Source organism: Vitis vinifera, chromosome 11 (assembly GCF_030704535.1).
Source record: "Vitis vinifera cultivar Pinot Noir 40024 chromosome 11, ASM3070453v1".
Taxonomy (NCBI): Eukaryota; Viridiplantae; Streptophyta; class Magnoliopsida; order Vitales; family Vitaceae; genus Vitis; species Vitis vinifera.
In genome coordinates, this window is record NC_081815.1 from 5,475,808 (window position 1) to 5,500,229 (window position 24,422).

At 32.4% G+C, this 24,422-nt stretch overlaps 2 protein-coding genes across 4 annotated transcripts in view; both read right to left on the bottom strand.

Moving 5' to 3' along the window:
* Positions 1-500: 500 nt before the first annotated feature.
* Positions 501-9,442, bottom strand: LOC100252433 (putative clathrin assembly protein At5g35200). Of its 3 annotated transcripts, none has more exons than XM_002285412.5 (17): positions 9,194-9,442; positions 8,590-8,654; positions 8,204-8,325; positions 8,048-8,117; positions 7,762-7,859; positions 5,387-5,528; positions 5,198-5,298; positions 4,543-4,626; positions 4,332-4,382; positions 4,134-4,199; positions 3,986-4,051; positions 3,813-3,893; positions 3,643-3,720; positions 1,945-2,106; positions 1,752-1,827; positions 1,400-1,512; positions 501-1,142 (listed from the first exon to the last, which is right to left on the bottom strand). In XM_002285412.5, the coding sequence occupies exons 3-17, from the start codon at positions 8,300-8,302 to the stop codon at positions 762-764; spliced, it is 1,668 nt and encodes a 555-aa protein (XP_002285448.2). In that variant the 5' UTR covers positions 8,303-8,325; positions 8,590-8,654; positions 9,194-9,442; the 3' UTR covers positions 501-761. The 3 variants fall into 3 exon arrangements, with proteins under 3 accessions (XP_002285448.2, XP_059596691.1, XP_059596690.1); XM_059740708.1 differs by lacking the exon at positions 9,194-9,442 and adding an exon at positions 8,935-8,959; XM_059740707.1 differs by lacking the exon at positions 8,590-8,654 and having other exon boundaries at positions 9,194-9,380.
* A 13,281-nt stretch (positions 9,443-22,723) lies between these two features.
* Positions 22,724-24,422, bottom strand: part of LOC100250870 (uncharacterized) — a 42,065-nt gene continuing 40,366 nt past the window's right edge. The window contains exons 13-16 of the mRNA XM_059740709.1: positions 24,069-24,187; positions 23,756-23,824; positions 23,278-23,376; positions 22,724-23,181 (exon numbers count right to left, since the gene is read on the bottom strand). Of these exons, the coding sequence (XP_059596692.1) occupies positions 22,942-23,181; positions 23,278-23,376; positions 23,756-23,824; positions 24,069-24,187 (527 nt within the window). The 3' untranslated portion in view covers positions 22,724-22,941. The remainder of the gene's footprint in view (positions 23,182-23,277; positions 23,377-23,755; positions 23,825-24,068; positions 24,188-24,422) is intronic.

A 24,422-nucleotide genomic window follows, 5' to 3' on the forward strand; every position in this document is an offset into this window, starting at 1 on the left:
CAGTTCAGAGAGGTCCACACCCGAGGAACTAACCATTGTAAATTTGGATTCTTCTCCCATCTCAAATCTCAACCCTCAACTTCTCAATCATCGCTTATATTTAGCCTTCTGAGGCCTGAGGTGGACGCCCATATTGAAGCTTGATCTCATATCAATTTGACGGGATGGAGCACTAAGAAAATAGTTTTCATTTTCTCACCAACAAACCACTCTTTTGTCCCTACCTCAATTATAAAAATCTGGATTACTGGGTTGTCTCAGACTGTTGAAATTGTTTGCCAGTATTAGCAGTTGTGAACAATCAAACAGAAGGGCGAATCTGAGAAGAAAGCATCTCTCCTCCTCACTTTATGACAACAAGGTGTACATCATCAATGTATAACAGCAATCACAGCTTACAAATCCTGTTTATCTGACTAAATATTCATGAAATATATGCAAAAGAAAATGTAAAAAAGAAACTGGGTTCCTGCCCAAGCACAAAGATGAAAAAATAAGAGTTCAAAAAAATTTGTGTCGCAAAAATCATTATTACCAATCTTGTTCAATGTAAATAATCAATGATCCAAAACGCTCCTTCTCGCTGCTTATTACACAACAAATTTCGTTCTAGCTAATGAACATACACAACATATGGTACACATCAGTTTATCCTTCACATGTGTCTCCAATCTTTGAAATCAAAAACCGGCTCTTCTCCTGTGTTTTTCCTTTTTCTTGTGTTTCCAGAAAGTGAACAGCTCTCTTTCCATGGCATCTGTTTAAATAAAGCCTGAATAAGGATTGTGGGTTTGAACAGGCATACCTGAGCCATAGGGGTGGGCAGTGGCTCCATATGGATTTCCAAAAGGATTTAAAGGCTGTTGTTGCTGTTGACCCATCATCATCATCATCTGCTGTTGCTGTTGCTGCTGCTGCTGCTGCAACATAAAAGCCTGCTGCTGGTTGCCCATTGCTGCCATCTGCACATTTGGTGGTGCAGCCACTGCATTGGAGGCAAAGAATGGGTCGTGTGCTGTTTGCTGCATCATGGGGCCACCCATTGGGACTGGTTGCCATGGGTTGTAGCTTACATTCTGGTTGTTTCTTCTTATTGCATCATCGTATAGGCTATCTAGCGTAAGCATGTCTAGTCCTCCAGCCTTTTTTTTTCATATAAGCAACAAAATATCAGTATACAGCATCAACTGTTAAAACTTTCATTCCCAATGCTTTTCTTTTTTTTGATAGGTAAAACTTTCATTCCTAATGCTGAGAGAAAGAGAAGATCATTCTTGTTTTCTGAAATGGATAATATTCAGGCAAGAAAAATGGCATTCCTAAGATCCAGAAAATCTATCAACTAGTGAATAGATAACCATCAATGACATATGGGCTGAAATGATATCACGAGAAATACCAGCTTGCTAGCAGCTGTGGCGTTCTCATTTGAGCTTGGAGCGGTAACAAGTGCCAATTCCCAGCCTGTAGTTCCATTGGCTGGGTTAGGACCAGCAGAAGGTGGTGTTTCAGCTGCAGCAACAATGACAAAGAAACATGGGAATGGTTTCCACACTATAGAACCAAATATTGAATTTGATAGGAACTTAATCTCAGTTGCATAAACCAACTAACATGATCTCAATTTCAACTGGTTATAAATTCCAAGGCCAACATAAGTTTTCAACCATTAGAGTCCTGGTTGAATTAATAATCATTATACTAGCCCGTGGTTCAATGCATATATTATTACATTATTAAAGTCAACTTACCAACAGGAACAATAGCCAAAGCCATGGCATTCTTCTCATCTAATTCTGCAGTATTTGGAATGGGATCATCTAAGCCCTGGCAACAAAGAAATCCAGTGCTTTAGGAGTGCTCCCAGCCAAACTGGCAAACTGTAAATTTCTCAAAATAAGAATACTCTCAACACAAGGAACAAAAGAAGAAACCGAGGATTACCAACAGATCCGGTGGTTCAACAACAGGCATTTCCACTTTTACTGGTTCAGGTGGAGGCGGAGATGGAGGATGCTCCTCCTGCACTTCTGGGGCTTTGTTGTATTCTATGGATAAGACTACTTTAGGAGCAGCAAGTTTCTCACTAACCACCTGCTTTGTTTCCTAGTAACAATTAAAAGGAAATTGTGGCTTGTTTTAAGTGAAAATATTAAATAAGATCCTAAACAATTTCAAAGAAAAAGTTCAGGAAATATTAGATTTTGAAATGACTGTTTACAAGATTGTAACAAATTCTACAGAAGGATACATAGAAAAAGAGCAATATGAAAGATGTAAGGTAAAAAAGAGTAATATGAAAGCTTTCACGACAGTAATCCAATGAACCCATTGGAAAACACAATGGGAAACAAAACAATCATGATTCAAAACAAAGTGTGATTTCATATTCTACATTGCCCTATAGCCTGCAAATATGCAAACACTAATTTATCCACTTGTCTCATCTGCGCAGCTTGGTGTGTTGTTGGTTATCCTTAATTTAAGGATGTTTGGAGGTGCAATGAGGGTGGGGGAAGTTGGAGCCCGTTGTTTTCTAGACCGTTTAATGATTGGGAGTTGGAAGAGGTGTGCAGTTTTTTTGTGGCCTTAAATAGGAAGCAAATTCAGCAAGGGGTGGATGATAGGGTGATTTGGAGAGAGACTAAATGTGGGATGTTTTCGGTTAAGTCTCTCTACAAATCATTAGTATCAGGACATCCAATCTCCTTTCCATCGTCGGCTATTTGGAAAGTTACGGTGCAGCCTAAAGTGAGTTTTTTTGGGTGGGTAGCAACATGGGGAAAGGCTCTCACATTGGATCAACTTCAAAGGAGAGGTTGGGCTCTAGCGAACAGATGCTATCTTTGTCAAAAACATGAAGAATCAATTGATCACATTCTTCTTCATTGTGAAAAGGTTAGAACTCTTTGGGTGCTGCTCTACTCAATGTTCGGGGTGCAGTGGGTGCTGCCTGCCACGGTTAAGGAGACGCTTTCGGGGTGGAATGGGTCTTTTGTGGGGAAGAAGAGGAAGGGTGTTTGGAAAGCAAGTCCTTTGTGCCTTTTTTGGACGGTTTGGAAGACAAGGAACAAAGTTGCTTTTGAGGAAAAGGAGTTGTCAATCCAAAGACTCAAGGCTTCTTTTGTTTATTTTCTTTGGTCGGAGACGAAGAGGTCTATAAAAGATGGTCCCTCGACCTTAGTTGATTTTGTTGGGTGGGTGGCTTCCCGTTAAGGGTGTGGATAGGGTGGCTCTTCGTTCCTTGGCAGGCTGCTAGGGAGCGTGGGGTGTTTTTCTTTCTTTTTCTTTTCTCCTTCTTGTACTTTTTGCCACTGCTTCGGTGGTTTTTAATACAATCTCTTTATTTATCAAAAAAAAATTATTGACTAAATGTGTTGATGCCTTAAAATGTGCTCACTGACAAGATCACATGTGAAAACTTTGAGATACCCTGACCCATAGTCAACACATCCATCTAATTAAAAATTTTCAATTGCATCCATAAGTTAAATCAGGACCGCTTTTCATAGCTCCTCGTATGACAAAATATTTCTTTGGCTTATCTTTTTGTTAGCAGACAAATAGTAGCGCATATATATGGTGTCTTTATAAGATCTCTCTGTCCAAGTTTGTTCTGTTTAACAGACAGTACTTTCGTACCTGATCCTTGCGAACTGTTGAAGCTCGTGGAGCATCCCTCACATACTCTTCCATGGCTTGTAAAAATGATGCAGGGGGCTTCATCATCAATAATTAAATGACTCAATAAAAATTGGGGGAAAAAGGACTTAAGATACATTCTCGAAAGCTTCCCAAGAGAAATTCCAAACCTGCTCGATCTTAATAAACCTTTCTCCACGTGCAATGTCAAGACTCTTACATATTTCATAAAATTCTGATAGTTTCTCCGCCTGAAATATGGAGATGAGTTAGGAAACATATAGAGACAGAAATTGTCCCCACATACACCAGGTAACAGTATAGATATTTGAGAGCAAAGTACCTGACTCCCTGCTCTTCGGTATATCTCCAAAGCCTTCACAGCATCATTTCGTTGCATCTCAAAGAACTGTCATGATCAACATCATCATATATACAAGAATTGCTGAATAGCCAAACTTCGCATTTAGAAAGCAAAAGTCATGCCCTACCTTGTCAACCAAATTAACTGTACCATCGCTTATGGCACTGTATATCTTAATGCTTTCCAAAGCGACCTATTTAAATAAAATTAAAAAAAAAAAGACAACAGTCAACTCTAAGTCAATTTTCTGCCAAAAGAAAAAAAAAATCTTAAGTCAATTCAGTTTAAGTCATGAATAAGCAAAACTTTTACAAATTCCACTCACCATTGAGAGTGCCAACTGAATCACAATATTATGAACTGCTGCTCCGTGTGGCTGCATATAAATTTCAAAAATATCCCCCCATAAAAAAAATAATAATAATAAGAAATGATGAAAATATCTGTCACCTGCCATTTGAATTTGAAACCCCAACAGTATTACATGTAATGCCAAATCCATATTATACGCTGAACTATGTAAATCATAAAATTACCTGGCAACCAAGAACACGAAATAGAAGCTGTTGCAAAGCTGGTAGCTGCTCAAGCAACTCAACAGTGTCCAGCTCTTTGGTTCTCTGCATCACAATTTACATCTAAGAATTATCCTGATGATCTTTGTACTTAACGGAGTACATAGTTATGTCTAAAGTAACATAAAACCACATGCAATGCCTAGAACCAAGGACAAAGCATAGGGGAAAAATAACTAAAAACAGAGCCTGGAGTAGAAGGAAAAAAAGGTCCACAGCTTCAGTAGAGATAAGGCATTAAAAATGCAAGTTGAAGAGCCCGTGGAACAACTTTATGACAGTATGTCATGCTACATCTCAACCCAAAACATTAGCATGCCAGCAGTTAATACTGTTTCCATTGTCATCAAGAAAAAGTGACAGGATTCAAAGGAAATCATGCACCCATATAATTTCTAACTAAACTCAGTCTGACATAAAATCTTCTCCATTAAATATTTTTAGGGCTGCAACAAAAACTTAACATTTTCGGAAATAGATGAAAATTCTATAATTACTCAATTTGGGAAATGACAAGGCATAATAAGGTAGAAAATAGCAATTAATTCTTGCCAAAAGAAAAGGAAGGAAAGATCATAAAAAAATTTTGACAAAAAAAAAAAAAAAAATTTCTTACAGGACGATCTGTCTCAATATCATACTTCAGCACACGAAAGCATTCCAGCCTCTCCTCCAAGAATAAGGCATAAGTGCGTACCCATGCAGAATAATCCCATGCTGAGCAGCAGGTTAAAATAAATTTCATGTACAAAAGAATTGACCTTTTAAGCATCAAAATGTTCAAGAATGGACAAAGAAAGAGTACCATTTGGACTAGAATCATCTTTGAAATGAGCCAAGTTTAGCATATGGCTTCTACTCCTGCCATAATTAATGAGTTCTTCATGGAATGTGGGATCCACTTCCCTCAAAGCACGATGAATAACAACTAGAGTTTTCAATGCAACCTAAACATCAAGAATAAAGGTCAGTCACCCATTTCAAGATGAGTGAAAAATACAAATTGCCCTTGAAGCATCAAATGTTAAAACATTTATTCATGAGCCCACAAGTCACTGTCTATACAATGATGAATAGGTGATATCAAGTTAACCACAGGGTTAACTAATACAGGGGAATGTATCACGGCCACCACAGACGTCAAATACTGACCACTCATGACAAAAAGGTGTAGGAACAAAAAAGACAATAACATGAGAAACCGCTATGTTTCCAGATAAGGCAATATCATAAAATTTCCTCCTCATTTCAATAATGATTCGATTAGTTAAAAATTCCATTTATCATCTTGGCATACAATAAAGAAATCACCATATCGTTAAAACAACAGGCCACACAACCGACACAGACAAAAGTTATAGAATACAGTCTGAACAAAAAAAAGAGTAAAAGGTGTAGGAACAGAAATGACAATAACATGAGAAACCGTTATGTTTCCAGATAAGGAGATCATTATATTGCGAATAATAGGCCAAGATCAATGCAAACAAAATGTACAGAACAACACCAACCAAAAAAAGAGTAGTTGTGGAGCAGAACAAACAATAGCAAGAGAAACTCTTGCTATGAGCAACTAGCACATTAACACCTGAACTACTCTTGCAGCCATTGTTCCTTGACAATCAAACTTACTGGTATCTTTAAGGAATTAAGATGAATGAAACTAGTTATAGTTTACAATCACGTCCAGAAACTTCCCCCAGTAATAAAGAAGGGCATTGTCAACGTGACTAGCTCTGTGAATCAATATCATATCAAAGGTCTCCATTTTAGCCTAGTCCCATCATCGGTAAAGTCAAGTTCAAGGCCATGAAATTATATTGTTGATTGCTCCCAATACTTCTAATTGTTAAAACATTTATACATTTTGCAGAAATAATAGTTAATATAAGGTGTGAAGTAGTGAAAATAACATATCTTGCATCATGACGTGACTGCCAGCAGATCTAACTATTGAAACCATTACGATATCATAAATATTAGCTATGAAAGGGAAATACAAAATTTACTTCAAATCTTAACATTGACATATTAAGATGCCAAATTGCAAGTTAGAGAAACCAATGCAGTGCCTTTGTTTGGCTTACAACCCAGATGCAATGTAAGGGTTAACCACACAGATATTGATGTATAATCTTATGCACACATCCTTCACACTACTCTTTTCTAGATATATACTACACATTAATTATCGAAAAGTTGGGACCAAGAGTTTAACTACTTGCAGCAGAGAAATATATATATTTTAAATGATTAGGGCGATTAAATGGATTCTGAACCATCTGATTACCCGTGTTGCATCACAAGGTGGATTTTATTCAGAAAGAATAGTGCTTTGAAAAACCTTACAAATCAGATGGTCTAGACTTATGTTATCATGTCAGGTTTTCACCCACACGATCTCTATAGCAAGGAACATCTAAACATCAGTTTGCACTGAAAATCTGTCACATGATCACAATTACCCAAGCACCTATTACTCTGTTGCCACCGCTTGCCTGGTCATTGTCATCAATCTCACACCTCCATCACTCACTTAGGGCCTAATCTGGATGGGGCGATCCTGTTTTCTGATCATTAGAGAACCTATGTTTAATGAAGACCTCAATTGACCATTATAGATAAGGAGGCATTATGGTAAGAAAATAAATAGCCCTTGTATCTTTCTTAACCTGTATCGCTACCTTATTCATAGGCGTGTGGTGTCTGCTTCCCACTCTAAGCAAGGAAGTTAATGAGAAAAATCAAAGATGACTTTAGCCTGTGCAGAACTTGCATTATGAACAGTATGAAGTCCAAAATACTAAGCAGGCTCATTAGCAGTTTGGAGAAGGCTCATCAATTTATAGAAGTTACTTCACTGACACATTCTGTATATTTATCTCCAACCTCTATTTTGTAGAGGTTCACTTGAACTGACTTGTGGCCAGAAATGAAGCTACCCACCAACTTTTCCCTGTGTACATGTCTTGTTTACTTCAACATATACAAGAATGCCAATACATATCAGGGGCCACTCATAAATCTCATCAACATTTTCTACTTCTTAGATTAAAACCTGAAAATTATTTTAATTGTGTTTAATCTCACACTGTAATTCTTGTTTCCTTCAGATCATAGAGGTTCTTCCCCTGAAATCAATGATCCCATCACAAAATACTATTGGCTTCAAGGACCTACCGCCCAATTATGTGTCTTGGATAACCGTCTGGCAAGAGCATGGATGCAGTATGCAACATCAGCCCGAGGCCTTGTAGCTGAAATTGCAGAAAAGATAGCTGCAAAAAGGAATAAATTGATAATCAAGCCCATGTTTATCGATTTTTTTTCTCTTTGAAAGCCGTTACAACTAGTGTATATTAAAAAAATTAAACAAAAAAAAAATGAACAAAGATGCACAGCTGACAATATTTCTACTATACAACATGTCATTTCCATAATTCCATTTTGGGTCAGTTGGACCTACCTCTAATGTGTTTTTCTTTTGCTGGGCGCTCAACATGATTTGTGGCCTTAACAATGGCAATGTCCAATTCCTGCAAAAGACAATGCCCAACTAAAAAGGCGATAGACATCAATGATTGCAATAGTCATTAACAAAATTATATACAACTAGTAGTACCTTGTAATCACTATTTACTTTAGCCAATCCGACAGTAGTGCTGTCCTTGATGGCTCCAAGTGCCTTCCTCAAGCTCTTCTGTGTCCCTCCTCCAGACATTCCCTCTCCTCAGTTCTAAAATTCTAGAGGAAAAAAAATCCAAGAATTATATCATATTAGATCCCCCATAACAGTCTTCATCACTGTCAAAGATACAAGGAAGCAATCAAAATCGAGAAACATGAGATTAAGACACTGTTGGCTTGCATAAAATTGGATTTCATTTGGATCTCAAATTCCCTGTTAACTTGAAAATCTTTCTTTTAACCGTGGAATTGTTTTTGTCAATATGAGACCTATGAATTTTAAATTCAGCTCTATTTAGAGCAAAAAAAAAAAAAAAATACCAATTTGAAATTTGAGCCTCCAATTCTTGTTCCCCAGCGCCCAATTCCATGTAATTAATCACAGCCTAAAAGCAAACGTGAATCGAAGTTCAATTCAAATCAGTATAACCCAGAATCTCAATCTTCTAATTGGAGCTCATATTAACTCAATTCAGATCTATTAATCACCACAGAAATGACCAAAAATTCAGAAAATTGACATCAATATTCAGAAGCTGACTCTGAATTATCATGAAAAAGAAAATCAACGAAACACCGTATCAACTTCAATTCGAAAATTAAAAACCTCAAAACACAAAACCCATCAACAATAAAAACAAAAAGCACAGAATCTCATGCACCCACATCAAAATTCAGCCAAACACGAACCCCTCGTTTGGCTGCTGAAAAACAGCAGAAAAATTCAAAAACAAACTTTCCCTTCGCCTCCCCTAATCTCTCATCGACCAAAACAACCAATTAAGACTAAAATGTAACAGAAACATCAGGAACCAGTCATCAAAGATCTACCCAACCAAACCCGATAAAATGCATCGAACAACAAACGCATTCCCCCACACAAAAACACGACACCAGAACGAGATCAGAGAGAGACGAGACTCACCCAAAACAAAACCCTAAAGGAGGAGGAGAGAAAAAGAAGAGAGAGAAAGAGAGAGCAGAAGTTGAGAGCTTCTGGTTGTGCGACCAAGAAAAGTCGGCAAATGTAAGTATGGTTTGGTTGAGTCGTCGGCGTCTCTAAACATTATTTTCATTATATTTCTATAATAAACAATTTCTTAAATGATTTATATTTAGTTTCTCACTCCGCATTATGTCAGACTACGGCTTTGTAAGAACTTGTACTGCCCCCACTCCAAAGCAGCTTGGGCTCTGCTTCTCTGCTTCTCTGCTTCCTTCTTCCTTCCACTTTTTTCCTTTTTTTTTTGGATTTTGTGTAGAAATATAAGGTGATTTTAAAATCATAATTATAATTTTTAAAGAATAATAGTAATATTATAAAATTTTATTAATTTAAAAAAAAATCATTTCTAGAAGAATTAATATTTTATATTTCATTTCTATAAAATGAAATATTTTTATAACTTTCTATTTAAAAAATAAGTAAAATTCCAGATAATCGAATTGAAAATTTAAAATTTTTATCCAAATAAGAAATGAAAGGATGGTCAAATGATGGCCTTCTGATATGGGAATCATGATGATCATAATACAAGTCGATGATTCTGATCGGAGGGATGATGTTGAAGGAGGAAAGGGTTGTAGTGAAAAAAGGACGGTGGTGGTTGTAGAGGACCAGATCCTCTAAATGGCAAGTGGCTTTAAAACCACTCTAGTGAGTAGCGATGGATCTTGTTTTAGAACAAGAAAAGTTGCCAGCTAGATAAAGCCACTGATTTTTTAATATTATTTACCACATTGCCCTTTCATTTCCATTTTATTACCAAAACGCCCTTACCAATTTGTGGATTTTTTTTATATTTTTAACCTATTGACAGTGGAGATGGTGGGTTCCACCTCCCTGCGCATTCAATGATTGCTGGCATTCATGACTTACGGAATCCCCTGCAATTTCAAGTTTTGAAGTTTGAGTGTTTGACCCAATTTTTTTCCGTTTGATTTAAATTTCAAACGTTCGAATCTTTTTTTTTTTATTGATTTTTTTTATTTTAGAAATTGTTTTTTTCTTATATTAAGAAATAATTTTAAAGCGTAATTTTTAATTAAAAATTATTTATAATATTTCCTTTAGCTAAATATAGAAAATAATTTATTTTATTTTTTTTGCCCGTCAAAATCATAGGGATAATGTTGTAGTTTAGGAAAGAAATAAAAAGGGCATTGGGCGATGGTAGTGAGAATAATTAGTCAACTTAGTCGGCTTATATGACAACATTTTAAGACATTTAAGGTATCATCTTTTGTTAAAAATAATATTAATATTGTCGCTGGTCGTGGGTATTTTATTTTTATTTTATTTTATTTTAATTTTAATTTTTATGAAACGCTACTAACAATGATGTGGCTATTTCACTAGCCAAATGGTGGGCCATATCCTCGATCTGGACCACTCGTTTGGTAGATCACCACTTTGATCAATCCTTACCTCAAAAAATTTCCAAACGCCCCCTTTTGATTCCAATAATTCAAAAAAATTTCATTAATATTTTTTTTTTCCTTATAATGAAATAAAGAGGAAAGAAATAGGAAGAAAAAGAAAAAAAAAATTTGGTTTGATGTTAGGTGGCTTGTGAAAGTTGAAAAAGAAATAAGAATATGTGGAAGTTGATGAGAATTGATAAGTGGGTGGTTGGGCAGTTGGATTGGCGCTGGCGGGAGGGGAGGTTATCTGGTTAAGCAGTGGCGTGCATGGATGGTTTGAGAGTACCAGAAACGAGTAATTTATTTAAAATTAAATATTTGAAGAACACAATCATAATTATTTAATTTCAAAGTCCTTGTAGATAAATAAAACCTTTATAATTGAAGGTTTTCCAAGTCCATTGTTTAGCCGATAGCTCATTGAAGTATTTTTAATTTTAATTGTATTTTAAATTTTAAAAAAATTACCGTGTTGTTAAATTGACAAATAAAAAGGTAATTTTGAGAAATAATTATTTGACTGATGAAAGAATATATATATTTTAAAATATTTTTAAACAAATGAAAGTAAAATTATTTTAAAATTAATGGATCAAAACTCATTTTCATCAAAAAAATATATATATTTTTAAAACAAATTAAAAATTATTTTTTAAAAATTATTAAATATACCCAAAAAAAAATTGTTTTGTGTTCTACGAAATAGATAAAACTATTTGTAAGAATGATGATCACACAAACCCTAAGATTGTGCTTTGCTTAATTTTCTCTTTTTTTTAAAAAAAAAGTAAAAGTTATGAATGAAATCCCATAGCCAATACCCAACATGACTTTTACTTTTCAAAGGAGAGGGCTGTCATGGGTCGTGTTTGGCTCATAGCCTAAACTGGTTGACATGAAAATTCTTTTGCAGGAATCTTTTGTTCTATTTATTATTCCGAAGGGTACTAGGTGCTTTATATAATTTTATTTTATTTTTTATTTTTGTCTCTTTTCAATTCTCTTACATCATTCTGAAAGATAATTTAGAAGCTCTTATATAATATTACGTATTTATCGAAGCGTCCTTATACATACATATGAATAAAGAATTTAGCTGCATATATATGAAGTTGACTTTAATTATTATGATAGAATCCTTAAAAACATCACATGATATGACATATTTGAAATTATTATTTATTTAATAATATTTTAATTTTACTTTTATCTATCTTTATTTCATATATTATATCTTATAAACATTTAAATTAATATCTTTTACATTATACATGACTTAGGTGCATTAGAAGTTATATGGAAAATCAAAGTCATAAGTTCCTTTGCAAGTTGATAATTTGTTCATAGCTAATTTATGAACTTAAACAATCCATTTGAGGTTATAGTATATTACCTCCTAATTGGAGGGGTGATTGGTTTTAGCCATTGGAATGAGATTCCCATCATGAATGCACTAATATGTATGGGTATATATATTAAATAAAACCTACGATGAGTCATGATATAAAACTATTTAGTAGTTATAACTTTGTCAAACTACTATACTATATTGTCTTTCAACTTTAAGATTATATTAAGCTTTCACCCCAAGTTTATAATAACTTTAACTTATAGATGAAATTCTAAAGTGATTATATATTCACTATGGATTAAGCTCACTATTGATGGAAATCGACAACAATAAGTATTCTCAATAGAGACACTATGATATCTCATGGACTTTGAGATAATATATCCTCTTAGGTAATAATAAGGAAGCGTGTTCAAATAAATTATAATCATAGTAGTTCCTTAAGTAGAACTTGACATTAGCTCTTTGTGAGCTAAGACATATCAATTGATTACACAATATGATTATTTATAACTCAAAGATGGAAGAGATAATCTTAAGAGGTTGATAACTTTTACCTTGTTAGATTATAGACCAAAACACTTTGTATCTCGTTGTAATATACATAGGTATTAGAGTGCAATTGACTCTTCATAGTGAGATGTTAAGTCAACTTCAGATTTGGATTATGAGAGAGCTAATATTGTCCTATGGGTTATAGTAGTCCTCACTCGAGCTCATATACCTAATGACATGCTTTATGAAGGTTAGATTGGTTTTTGGTTCACTTATGTGTATAAGGATGTTTTAATAAATATGTAAGGTTGGACAAGAATAAGTGAACAATATTTCTAAATTGGGTTAATTGATTATTAGAGCCTTATTCAATTAATTAATTAATTAATTAAGACCCTTTTTGGGCTAAATTAAGTAACCCAAACCTAAAATAAGATCAAGTCACTTAAGTCTAATGGGAAGCCTATAAAAACCCCTTAGTGTTTAGGGTTCTAACTTTTACTCTTTTCATTCGCTTTTACACGTTTAAAAAGAGAACCTTAGCTTCCAACGTCTAGAGATTTCCATCATCTCATTGCTTAGACTCAAGGACAAGTCATTGGGTGGAAAATAAGTGGGTTTGTGAGATTTCCACAGACTACGATCACATTCAACAACATTTTTCACCATAAAGAATCGATATAGGAACATCTAAATCTTGGTAAGCACTTCTAATCTAAAGATCTAGATCTTGAAATTGTTTGAATATTGTTTTGCTTTCATTGCTATGATCTAGATAGTCCTAGAAAGTTTTTGCATGTACCTAATTGATCTAAGGCTTAGGAATAGAATGATTTGGATTCCCAACATCAATATCTCACTAAAGAAAATCAACTATACTTCAATATCCTATGATAGTAGATCGAGATAGAAAACTCAAATTCATGACCTACTAATAATTTCATATAAGCTCTCTATGAATTGATGTTCATAATCTTATAAGGTGAATGCTTTTAACTTTTTAAAATTACCTCTATCATCCTTGAGTTTCAAACCATCCTATAATGTGATAAACTAATATAATTTTAACTTAGATTATCTATCAAATTCTACTTAAGGAATTACTATGACCATAGATTTCACATAATCATATATCCTTAGGATCACCCAAGGGAACATGTTGTCTCAAACTCATAAAATATCATGGTTCTTATCTTAAGAATACTTATTGCCACATACCTTAATTAATAGTGATCCAATCCATAAGGAATATATGACTGCCTTAGGGTCTTATTTTTTTGTCAAAGTTAGTGAAAACCTTAACACTAACTCAATATCTTGTCAAGGTTGAGAGCTCAAGCAATACAGTAGTTTGGTGAAGTCATGACTACCCAATAGCCTGTATCATGACTTACTGTAGATCTTATTCAATATGTAACCATATATACTAGTGTATTCATAATGAGAAATTCATTCTAATAACCAAAACAAGTTATCCCTTTAATTAGGATATAGTACATTACAATCTTAAATGGATTATTTAAGTCTATGAACCAATTATGAATGAGTCATCAACTTGTAAGAAACTTACGACTTGGATCTTTTATGCAACTTTTAATGCACCCATAATATGTACAATGCAAGTGATGCAAGCCTAGATGCTCATCATACACAATGCATAGATGGGATAGAGAAAGAGAAAATTGAAATCATTATATAAATAATAATGAAATCTATTTGTTGTTATATCATGTTATGCTTTTGAGGGCTCTATTCTAATAGTTAGTTATTCTTCCTAATAGGTAATAATCGCTTGAAGGTTTTATATAAAATTGCTAGGGAGCGTTGGCATGAAGTTGAACTTCTTACGAATATGATTATAATAAACAGAGCCTCCATGCAATAGTAAGTACCTACTTCCAAATTTAAGGCCTTAAATCTTTTGGCCATTTAAAAGTCCTCATGGACATGGATTTTATTGAAATGGATCAATTTTTGCTTTCTTTAATGGCAAACAAGAGGCCCAACAATATTTTGAGAAGGCTTAAGAGGAGAATAACTAAGGAAGAATCCAAAAAGGGAGTGAATCTCAATTATGGATTACACTTAAAGGAAGAGGGGGAGGAGGGATAAGTGTTATTAACGATTTGAAAAAATTCTCTAAAAATGATTCTCTCCTCTTAGAAATTTTCATTGTTTATATTTTTCCTTTTCAATTCTTTATTAACAAACAAGTTAATTCAGATGAAAGAATAGATGCATCAACACTCTCCCAACAAGTAAAATAATACAATTTACATGTAAATTTAACAATACTCCTCAATTAAAATTTTCATCAACTTCCAATACTTTAAATACAAATCCAAATACCCTTAACTTCAAATAAAACCAAGCTGAAAATTATTAAACCATTTCAAGGATTACACAATCAAATTTTAGCTCAAATTCTCTACTAATCTACTTAGTAATTTTCTTGGCCAAGATAAACACAAAGAAAATTAACTAATGAAGAGATAAAGAGAATAAAGTAATGACATTAAGATTTAACACGAAAAATCTTTTTTTTTAAAAAAAAAACCATGGGCCAATGAGAGAACCAAAACATCCACTATAAAGAACAACAATTGAGAACTAGGTTTTCCTAACTCAAGTCTACCAATGATGCTCAAACCACTTGCCTAACACCTTTCCACTTCAACTACTCATCTTCTTCTTTTAGAGCATACTTGGAATTCATATCAAATTTGATCTCAACTGCTTGAATCCACACAAAAAGAAAATGAGTTTTACATCAACCTAATAACCATAAAGAGAGTGGATGGAAGAAACAAATGAATCAATCCATGCTTTAAGAAAAAAAATATCTAATCAAAAATTGTTTTTGAACTTCAAAATGGGTTGGATTCTCTTAGGTAACAACCACACCCACACTTAGAATGGAAGAATGGAAGAAGAGCATGATGGATGTGTGTGACGATTGTTGGCATCCTTTCCAACCCTATAATGAAAATTTTGGATTTAAATAGGAAGGAAAACCCTTAATCCAACGATTGGAAATTGTTCCAATTGAAGATAGATTAATCATACATAAATTTAGATCAACCTTGAAACAAGGTGCAAAAATATTTAGCCAAAAAAATCGCTACCTAAGTCTCCTAAAGCCTTAATAGATTTTCATTCATTTAAAAAATCCAATTAATTTGATTTCATCCATCCACTACCTCAACTACATTCCGTAACCTCAAAGTGTTTTTAACACCTTGAAGTTCTTTATTAGGTAAGTAATCTGAGAAAGGATTTGGGAAAACCGAGTTAGGAGAACACTTAAGGAGTTTTAACTCGAAATTGCCGACCGGCTAAATCATTCACAATCTCCCCCTTTGACAATTTTGGGATAAATCATTTCACAACATGAATGAGTACAAGCAAGTCCCACCTAGTCTCATACTTACCCACTCAACCTCATACCTTAGGTACTACAAATCCTATAAATAAACTAAAAAATAATAATGATTAGTAACACCTTTATATTATGAATAAAATCATTAGAAGCAACAAGTATTCATAAGATGATATCAATACACCTCACAAAAAATTCTTAACAAAATAGTCAAACAAATGATTTGCATCAACACATGAAAAATAGGTACTCATGTACCACTATCCAATATCAACAAAACATCCTTCTCCCCTTTTGTCCCCCCCAAAAAAAAGAAGGAAAATCATTCATCAACATAATATCTAATATTCAAATCAATAAGAATCAAGTGTCAGAAAGATCTTCAATATTCAAAAATCAAATATTCACATATCAACAAGTATCCATATCAACATCCAAAAAATCAACAAGGTACTCATAAGAATCTTTCCCTGACTCCCATCATAAGGTCTTAATCCAAAACCTTTAGAAGGTTCTCTACCATCATGGAAATAGATTTCAAGCCATAAAAATTCTACCAACTTGAACTTTTGAAACATGAAAAATATGTTGAATGCAGTCACATGAAAAATGGGGAGTTGGCATAGCTCTAGCATAGCATCCTGTCATCCCATCAACTACACCCTTAATTCCTCATTATACCGGTGGTTTTACAATTAACAATAGCAAAGACTTATATGATTTCATTTATGAGATTGTAGTCCCTATCAATGGTGCAAGCACGTAATGCCATGGGGAGTGGGGCATATTCGACATAAAGGATATTTGAACCACCTTTCTCAAAGAAAGTTTAAAAGAGCTCCTTAATTACCACCTAGAAACATGAGAAGTTTATTCATGTATATTTCAATATCATGCCTTCCTTCCTTTCATTTCTTAGCTCCTTACTGACCGTTCTAAATTCTTAGGATTTTTCTTAATTGTGATTATTATGGTTCTGTTTGGTTCCTAGAAAATTTGAAGAAAAATACAACGGAAAGAAAATACAAAGGAAAAATAAAAGGAAAAAAAAAAGTGAAAGAAAATAAAAAGATAGATTAAAAGTTGATAAATTATTTTTTTGTTATTTCAAACTTATTTTATTTATTTTAACTCATTAATATAAAAATTAAATAATTTAAAAATACATAAGTTTTTAATTAATTTTAATTATATTTGATTTTCTATGATATTTTTTATAAGACAACCAAATATGAAAAAATCATTTTCTTTTTCATTTTTTTTTCTTTTCTTAGTATTTTTCCGATAACCTATAACTCCAAAGTTTGAATTCCTTCAAAGGTGAGAATCCGACATCTCTTCTTCCATAAAAATAGCTTACAGCTTTTGGACGAGATGGAAATAGAGACTTATCACATCACACTTCATAGGTGAATAGAAACAGTAAGGTGGGCTCTTGACGTGCATATGTGGTATTAATAGCAAAGCAGGATGGATGTGGTTACCGCTTTTGCCAAGGAATGGCCAGGATCCCCACATTTAATGGCCTCTCTTCCTCCATTATTCCTCCTTTTTCTCCCCCATTTTGTCGGACTTTTCTCAATAGTATAGTAATTTAAAAAAGATATGCTTAAATTATTGTAGTAGAAGAAGTTATTACAAATATATGATAGTTTTTGCCACATAGGAGAGAGGAGAAAGGAGATAGGAGAGAGGAGAGAGGAGAGAGGAGATAGGAAAGAGGAGAGAGGAGAGAGGAAAGAGCGTGAAGGGATAAATTTTTTTTAAAAAAGGAACTCGTCTCTTCAAGAGACGAGTTCCATGAAAAAATATATATATATATTTGTAAAAAAATTCTCAAATTAAAAAAAAAAAAAAGACAATTCTTCAAGGAAACTCGTCTCTTCAAGAGACAGTTCCCATTAAAAAAAATATATATATTTTTAAAAAATTCACAAATTAAAAAAAAAAAAAAAAACAGAACTAACTAAAGAGAACTCGTTTCTTCATTTAAAAATAATCCCATAAAAAAAAATTTTCTTAAAGGGAACTCGTCTCTTTAAGAGATGAGTTCCCATGGGAAAAAAAAAATATTTTTTTTAAAATATATTTTTTATTTAAAAAAAAATCCCAAATTAAAAAAAAAAAAAAATTCATAAAGGGAACTCTTCAAGAGACGAGTTCCCATGTAAAAAAAAATATTTTTTTTTTAAAAATATATATATTTTAAAAAAAATTCCTACTTCAGACGAGTTCCCATGGGAAAAAAAATATATTTTTTTAAAATATATTTTTTATTTAAAAAAAATCCCAAATTAAAAAAAAAAAAAAAAACAATTCCAAAGGGAACTCGTCTCTTCAAGAGACGAGTTCCCTTTGGGGAAAAAATATTTTTTTTTAAAAAATATATTTTTTATTTAAAAAAATTCCAAATTAAAAAAAAAAAAAAAAAAAAAAACAATTCCAAAGGGAACTCGTCTCTTGAAGAGACGAGTTCCCTTTGGGGAAAAAATATTTTTTTAAAAAAATATATTTTTTATTTAAAAAAATCCCAAATTTAAAAAAAAAAAAAAAAAAAAAAAACAATTCCAAAGGGAACTCGTCTCTTCAAGAGACGAGTTCCCATGTAAAAAAAAAAAATTTTTTTAAAAATATATATATTTAAAAAAAGACGAGTTCCCATGTAAAAAAAAAATATTTTTTTTAAAATATATATATTAAAAAAAAAAAACAATTCCTCAAAATTCCTAAAAGGAACTCGTCTCTTCAAGAGACGAGTTCCCATGTAAAAAAAAATATTTTTTTTTTAAAAATATATATATTTAAAAAAAAAATTCCTACTTCAGACGAGTTCGGAAAAAAAAAATATTTTTTTTAAATATATTTTTTATTTAAAAAAAATCCCAAATAAAATAAAATAAAATAAAATAAAAAACAAAACAATTCCAAAGGGAACTCGTCTCTTGAAGAGACGAGTTCCCTTTGGGGAAAAAATATTTTTTTTTTTAAATATATTTTTTATTTAAAAAAATCTCAAATTAAAAAAAAAAAAAAATTCCTCAAAATTCCTAAAGGTAACTCGTCTCTTGAAGAGACGAGTTCCCATGTAAAAAAAAATATATTTTTTTTTAAAATATATATATTTAAAAAAAAAAAATTCCTAAAGGGAACTCAAGAGACGAGTTCCCATGGGAAAAAAATATTTTTTTTTAAAATATATTTTTTATTTAAAAAAAAAAAAACAATTCCAAAGGGAACTCGTCTCTTCAAGAGACGAGTTCTTTTTTAAATATATATATATTAAAAAAAATAAAAATAAAAAAACAATTTCTCAAAATTGCTAAAGGGAACTTGTCTCTTGAAGAGACGAGTTCTCATGTAAAAATATATATATATATATATTTAAAAAAAAAAAAAATTCCTAAAGGGAACTCGTCTCTTGAAGAGACGAGTTCCCGTGGGAAAAAAAATATTTTTTTTTAAATATATTTTTTATTTAAAAAAAATCCCAAATTAAAAAAAAAAGGAAAATTTTTTTTTTGGGATTTTTTTTTAAACAAAAAATATATTTAAAAAAAATATATATTTTTTCCCATGGAACTCGTCTTTTGACTCTTCAAGAGATGAGTTCCCTTTAGGAAATTTTTTTTTTTTTAAATATATATATATTTTTTTTAAAAAATTTTTTTTTACTCGTCTCTTTAGGAATTTTTTTTTTAATTTGGGATTTTTTTTAAATAAAAAATATATTTAAAAAAAAAATTCCCAAAGAGACGAGTTCCTTTAGGAAATTTTTTTTTTAAAATTTAATTTAGGATTTTTTTTAAATAAAAAAATATATTTAAAAAAAAATATTTTTTTTTCCCTGGGAACTCGTCTTTCCCTTGTCTTTTTTCATGAAACTCGTCTCTTGAAGAGACGAGTTCCCTTGAGTAAATAGGAATTTTTTAAAAAAAATATATATTTTTAAAAAAATATATATATATATATTTTTTTCATGGAACTCGTCTCTTGAAGAGACGAGTTCCCTTTTTTAAAAAAATTTATCCGTTCACCCTCTCTCCTCTCTCCTCTCTCATCCTCTCTCCTATCTCCTCTCTCCTCTCTCCTCTCTCACCCTCTCTTCTCTCTCCTATGTGGCAAAAACTACCATATATTTGTAATAACTTCTTCTACTACAATAATTTAAGCATAACTTTTTTAAATTACTATACTATTGAGAAAAGTCCCATTTTGTCCCAGTCACGAAGCTATCCTTCATTTATATGACATGTCACATGTCACCCATTTTTTAGCAATTCGAGGCGCATTAAAATTGAAAAAAATAATATTCAAAATTGTTATTGATGAATGGGATAAAGTAGCTAACTAATTCCATTAATCCATTTATACCCTTCAAAATTATACACACTTATTTAAGAAAGAAAAGGAAGAAGTGAATTTATAGTAATATTTAAAGAGTTATTAACCTAAGATATCAGGGATACGTATTGAGATGACAATGAGATGAGTTTTTTTAATACTCGTTTGGTCCACTCATAATGGAACATGTTTGAAATTTAAATAAACGAGTTTTGGATTTTTTTGAAAACTCGAGATGAGTTTGGACATTGACTTGTCTCACCCAGATTATATATAAAATTAATTTAATTTAAATTTTATTTTTTTATTTTTAATATAGAGATAATAATAATAATAATAATAATAATAATAATAAATAAAATATTTTTCAATAAAATAAGTTATAAAAAATTAATAATTTAATTATTTATAAAATATATTTATTTTAATGTAATTAAAAAATATTAAAGTATTTTTTTTAAAAAAAAGTAAAACATGATGGGATAGATCTGAGAATTTCTCATACATATCCCGTCTTATTTAATTTTTTTTAATAAGATAATGATGAAAATTATTTTGAATAAATGAGGTGTAGTTGATGTCATCCCTAGATACCATCCTTAAATACATATCAAATTCCAAACTTGAATATATACGATAAGATCTAAATCAACTATCAAAGTAAAAAAATAAAAAATAATAAAATAATAAAAAATAAAATTGAGCTTAATAACGTCATCTTATTAATTGTATTTTTTTTATATATCTATCCAATAAAATACACCTGATATTATAAATGAACCATTAAAAATATTTAATCATGTAAATGTTTATTTTTATAGATAAGGAGGATGTTCTATAATATATATAATTTTACTTTGAATATTTTTTTTTTCTCTTTTATCATGTTTTCAAATAAGCTCTCAATTTCAATAATAATAATTGTACCATTGCACGGCCAAGTTAACCGTCAAGTAGCATTTTTCCTATTTTTTGTAGTAATATATGCTGGATCCAAGGGGTATTTCAAGAAGAGACAGCATATTACAGAAATGCTCCACGTGGAACAGGCCTGACCTGCCAGCTGGATCTTGTTTAGACCACGTGACATCTTCCGAATATATTCCAATAGTGCCCTTGGAAATTAAAATAAAAACAAATAATTGAAAACAGCTGTGTGATATCCACAATGTCGAATTGGGAAGTCTAGTCATATTGTCAATTCTAAGTTTGATGGTTGAAAGGGGATTGTGGAGCCTGCACGTGGCGTGGCTAAGCAAATGCATGTGTCCAGGTGGGTGGACGTGTACCATATTTTATGGGAATGGGGACTCACTAATCTCCATTTTATAAGGAAAGGAAGAAAAAGAAGGAAAAGGAAAGAAAATGGGGAGGATGGGGTTAAGATGTCATAGGAATAAAGAAGATTTAAGTCATTTCAACCTTTTATATTTAAGATTCCGTTTAGCAACGGCTTTTAACTTTTTTAATATTTAAAATTATTATTAAATACATTTTAAATTTCATTGAATAAAAAAAAGTTGAAAATGAAGAAAATTTTAGCAAGACCTCTTTCGAAAGAAATCAAAAAGTTTTTTTTTTCTACGAGCATTTCCCCGTGTTCAGAGTCCACTTTTTGAAAATGCTTTTAGTTTTTTTTTTTTTTTTTTAAAGAATTAAATGTTTAAAAAAATTAAGAAATGTTTTTTAAAAATTTTAAAAATTATTTATAGTGTTTTGCTAAATAAAACCTAAATATGGCTGAGAAAAAATCCAACAAATTGTATGATTCACTAGCTGAATTATGGTCATAATCAACCAAATTATTCCTCAAGTTTCAATTAATAACTACAAACTACCAAATTTTTATTGAATGTATTCAACGTTTGACTTTGGGTGTGGTTAGAGAAGCTCCAAGGCAAAGCATGTATGTTATGGACAAATGAAATGAGACCATCTCACTGCCGTGAGCACACCCTAAGAACCTAATACAAAATTCGCATGTAGTTGTCAGAGAAAGTTGAACCACATTCACTACTTGACAACCGATATTCTTTGAATAAGTCAAAATTATCTTCTCTTCCATCTCCTTAGAGCTTCTTATAAGCAATGGAGGCGCATTGGTCTGTTGTATTATCATACTTGCTGTCCTAATCAACTGCTGAGATCAGCACTTTGAACTGTGGCACCCCCACTGATTTTGGAGGATTTAGGGCCTGTTTAGGAACATTTTTGAAAACAATTATCAAAAATAGTTTTTTGAGAACAACCGAGAACATTTTTCAAAAACATTTTTATGACAATTTCTAAAACAAAATTTAAGAACAATTTTATGATATTTTTTTCAGAAAAAAACCTGTTTTGAGAATTTGACATCAATGATTTGAAGGAAGTTGATGAAGTATATAGGGTTGGGGGGTGTTCCTTGCCTTCTTCCTGCAATGAAAGTTCTGTTCATCAATCATAACTTTAGAATGGCCCTAGGGTTCTTCAACTTTCTCTATAACTCAGTTTTTAATATATTCTTTCTCAATAAATGATTCTGAGTTCACATCAACAACATTGCTTATTTCTTCCTCTGCGAATTACACATTCATTCAATAAATAGCTTGGGAAAATTAATCGGATAAAAATAGAATGTTACAAATGCTTTGGGAACCTATAAGGGTTTTCAAAATTGATGGGAGATGATGAAAAAGCACCTTCAAGACCTCCTCACAACGGCGGTAGCAAAGTAAGGATGGTGGTTGAACTCAAAGGAGACTTTCAGGGATGGGTCGAGGGCTCCTACCCGGCAGATGACGTTTAGAGCTATGCCATTGTGTTCTGCAACCTGCTCTATCTTTCGGAGTTCAGCCATTCTGTCTGGGTCATTGGAGAAACTACTTCTAAGCTCCTTTGCAAGCCTCAGAGCATCTTTGAAGTAATTGTACATGACTAGGGTCTGGGCATGGAAAGAGAGGTGGTTAGAGTTTATGCAACAGAGGGTCATGAAAAGTGGAAACAATGAATACAATATTTTCTGCCATTGAAGACTTACAGAGAATTGAGCATAGGCTGTAGTATCCTTGAATGAGAGGTATGAAATGTGATCAGGAATGCAGGCTTGCTGTAGAAGCTCAAAGTGTTGAATGAATATCTGACGAAAGGGAAAAGGTAATAAACTAGATGAAAACAAACAATGACGCTTTTCTTTGAAAAAATAATGTCACTAAGCAGATAACTAGCTACTGAAATACAGAGCAACCAGCTTCTGGGGGTGGAATGTTAGTGAAATATTTAATTCTTAAGAAAGTAACATAATGTTGGGGGAGGGTTTCTGAAAGTGCTGTTGTTCAATATACCCTTAGGCAAGAACACGTTTTGTTCTGTCAAGCCAAGTGAATTACTTGAAATGGGAAGAAAATTGAAATTGGCATCAACCAGCTGGATAATGGATGTATTAGCATGATTTCTCATCATGGTTAAACATATACAATTTAGAGATATATACACAAAGTCAATAAAATAAAAGTTACCTCATGCTCAGTATTGAAAGGGCCCAAACTTTGAAAAACCCTGTTTTCATTCCTCAGAGCAGCAAGCAACTGGAAGACAATTGATTAATAAGATATTCGAATTGGCAATAATGACGCAAAACAAAAAGCTGAGAGCGGGTAGGATCTGTTCTCACAACTATAATTTATATGTGACCAAGTTTGAAAGGTCTTCTTTCATACACACTTGCTAAGGCAGGGAGGGAAATTCTTTCCTCATTCATTTCCTAATAGTATTTCCTTAAGAGCATCGTATATGCCCTAAGTATTTAAAAAAAAAAATTTAAAGCCATACCATTGTGAGCCCTTCAGCAAGAGATATATGGCACTGGAGAAACAAGACCGCAGGTGGGATCTGGTAATCCCTCGCCACATCTTTTGGGGAATCCCTCTTTTTCTTCCCTTTCCGTTTACCTATGTAACAAGTACAAAGTATTGTAAGCTGGATGAAACTTCTGCACCAAAAAAATCTCTGTGGACTATTCCTAAACATAATTTTTGCTTGCAGGCACAAGGAACCAGAACCACCATCCAGGGTATTCTACCTTTCTTTTTTCCTGATATACCATCCAGGATATTCAATCTAGTTTGATCGCGTCACCCAAAGTTGCACAGACCAGATAACTAATCAAGGCAAATGCCTTCACTA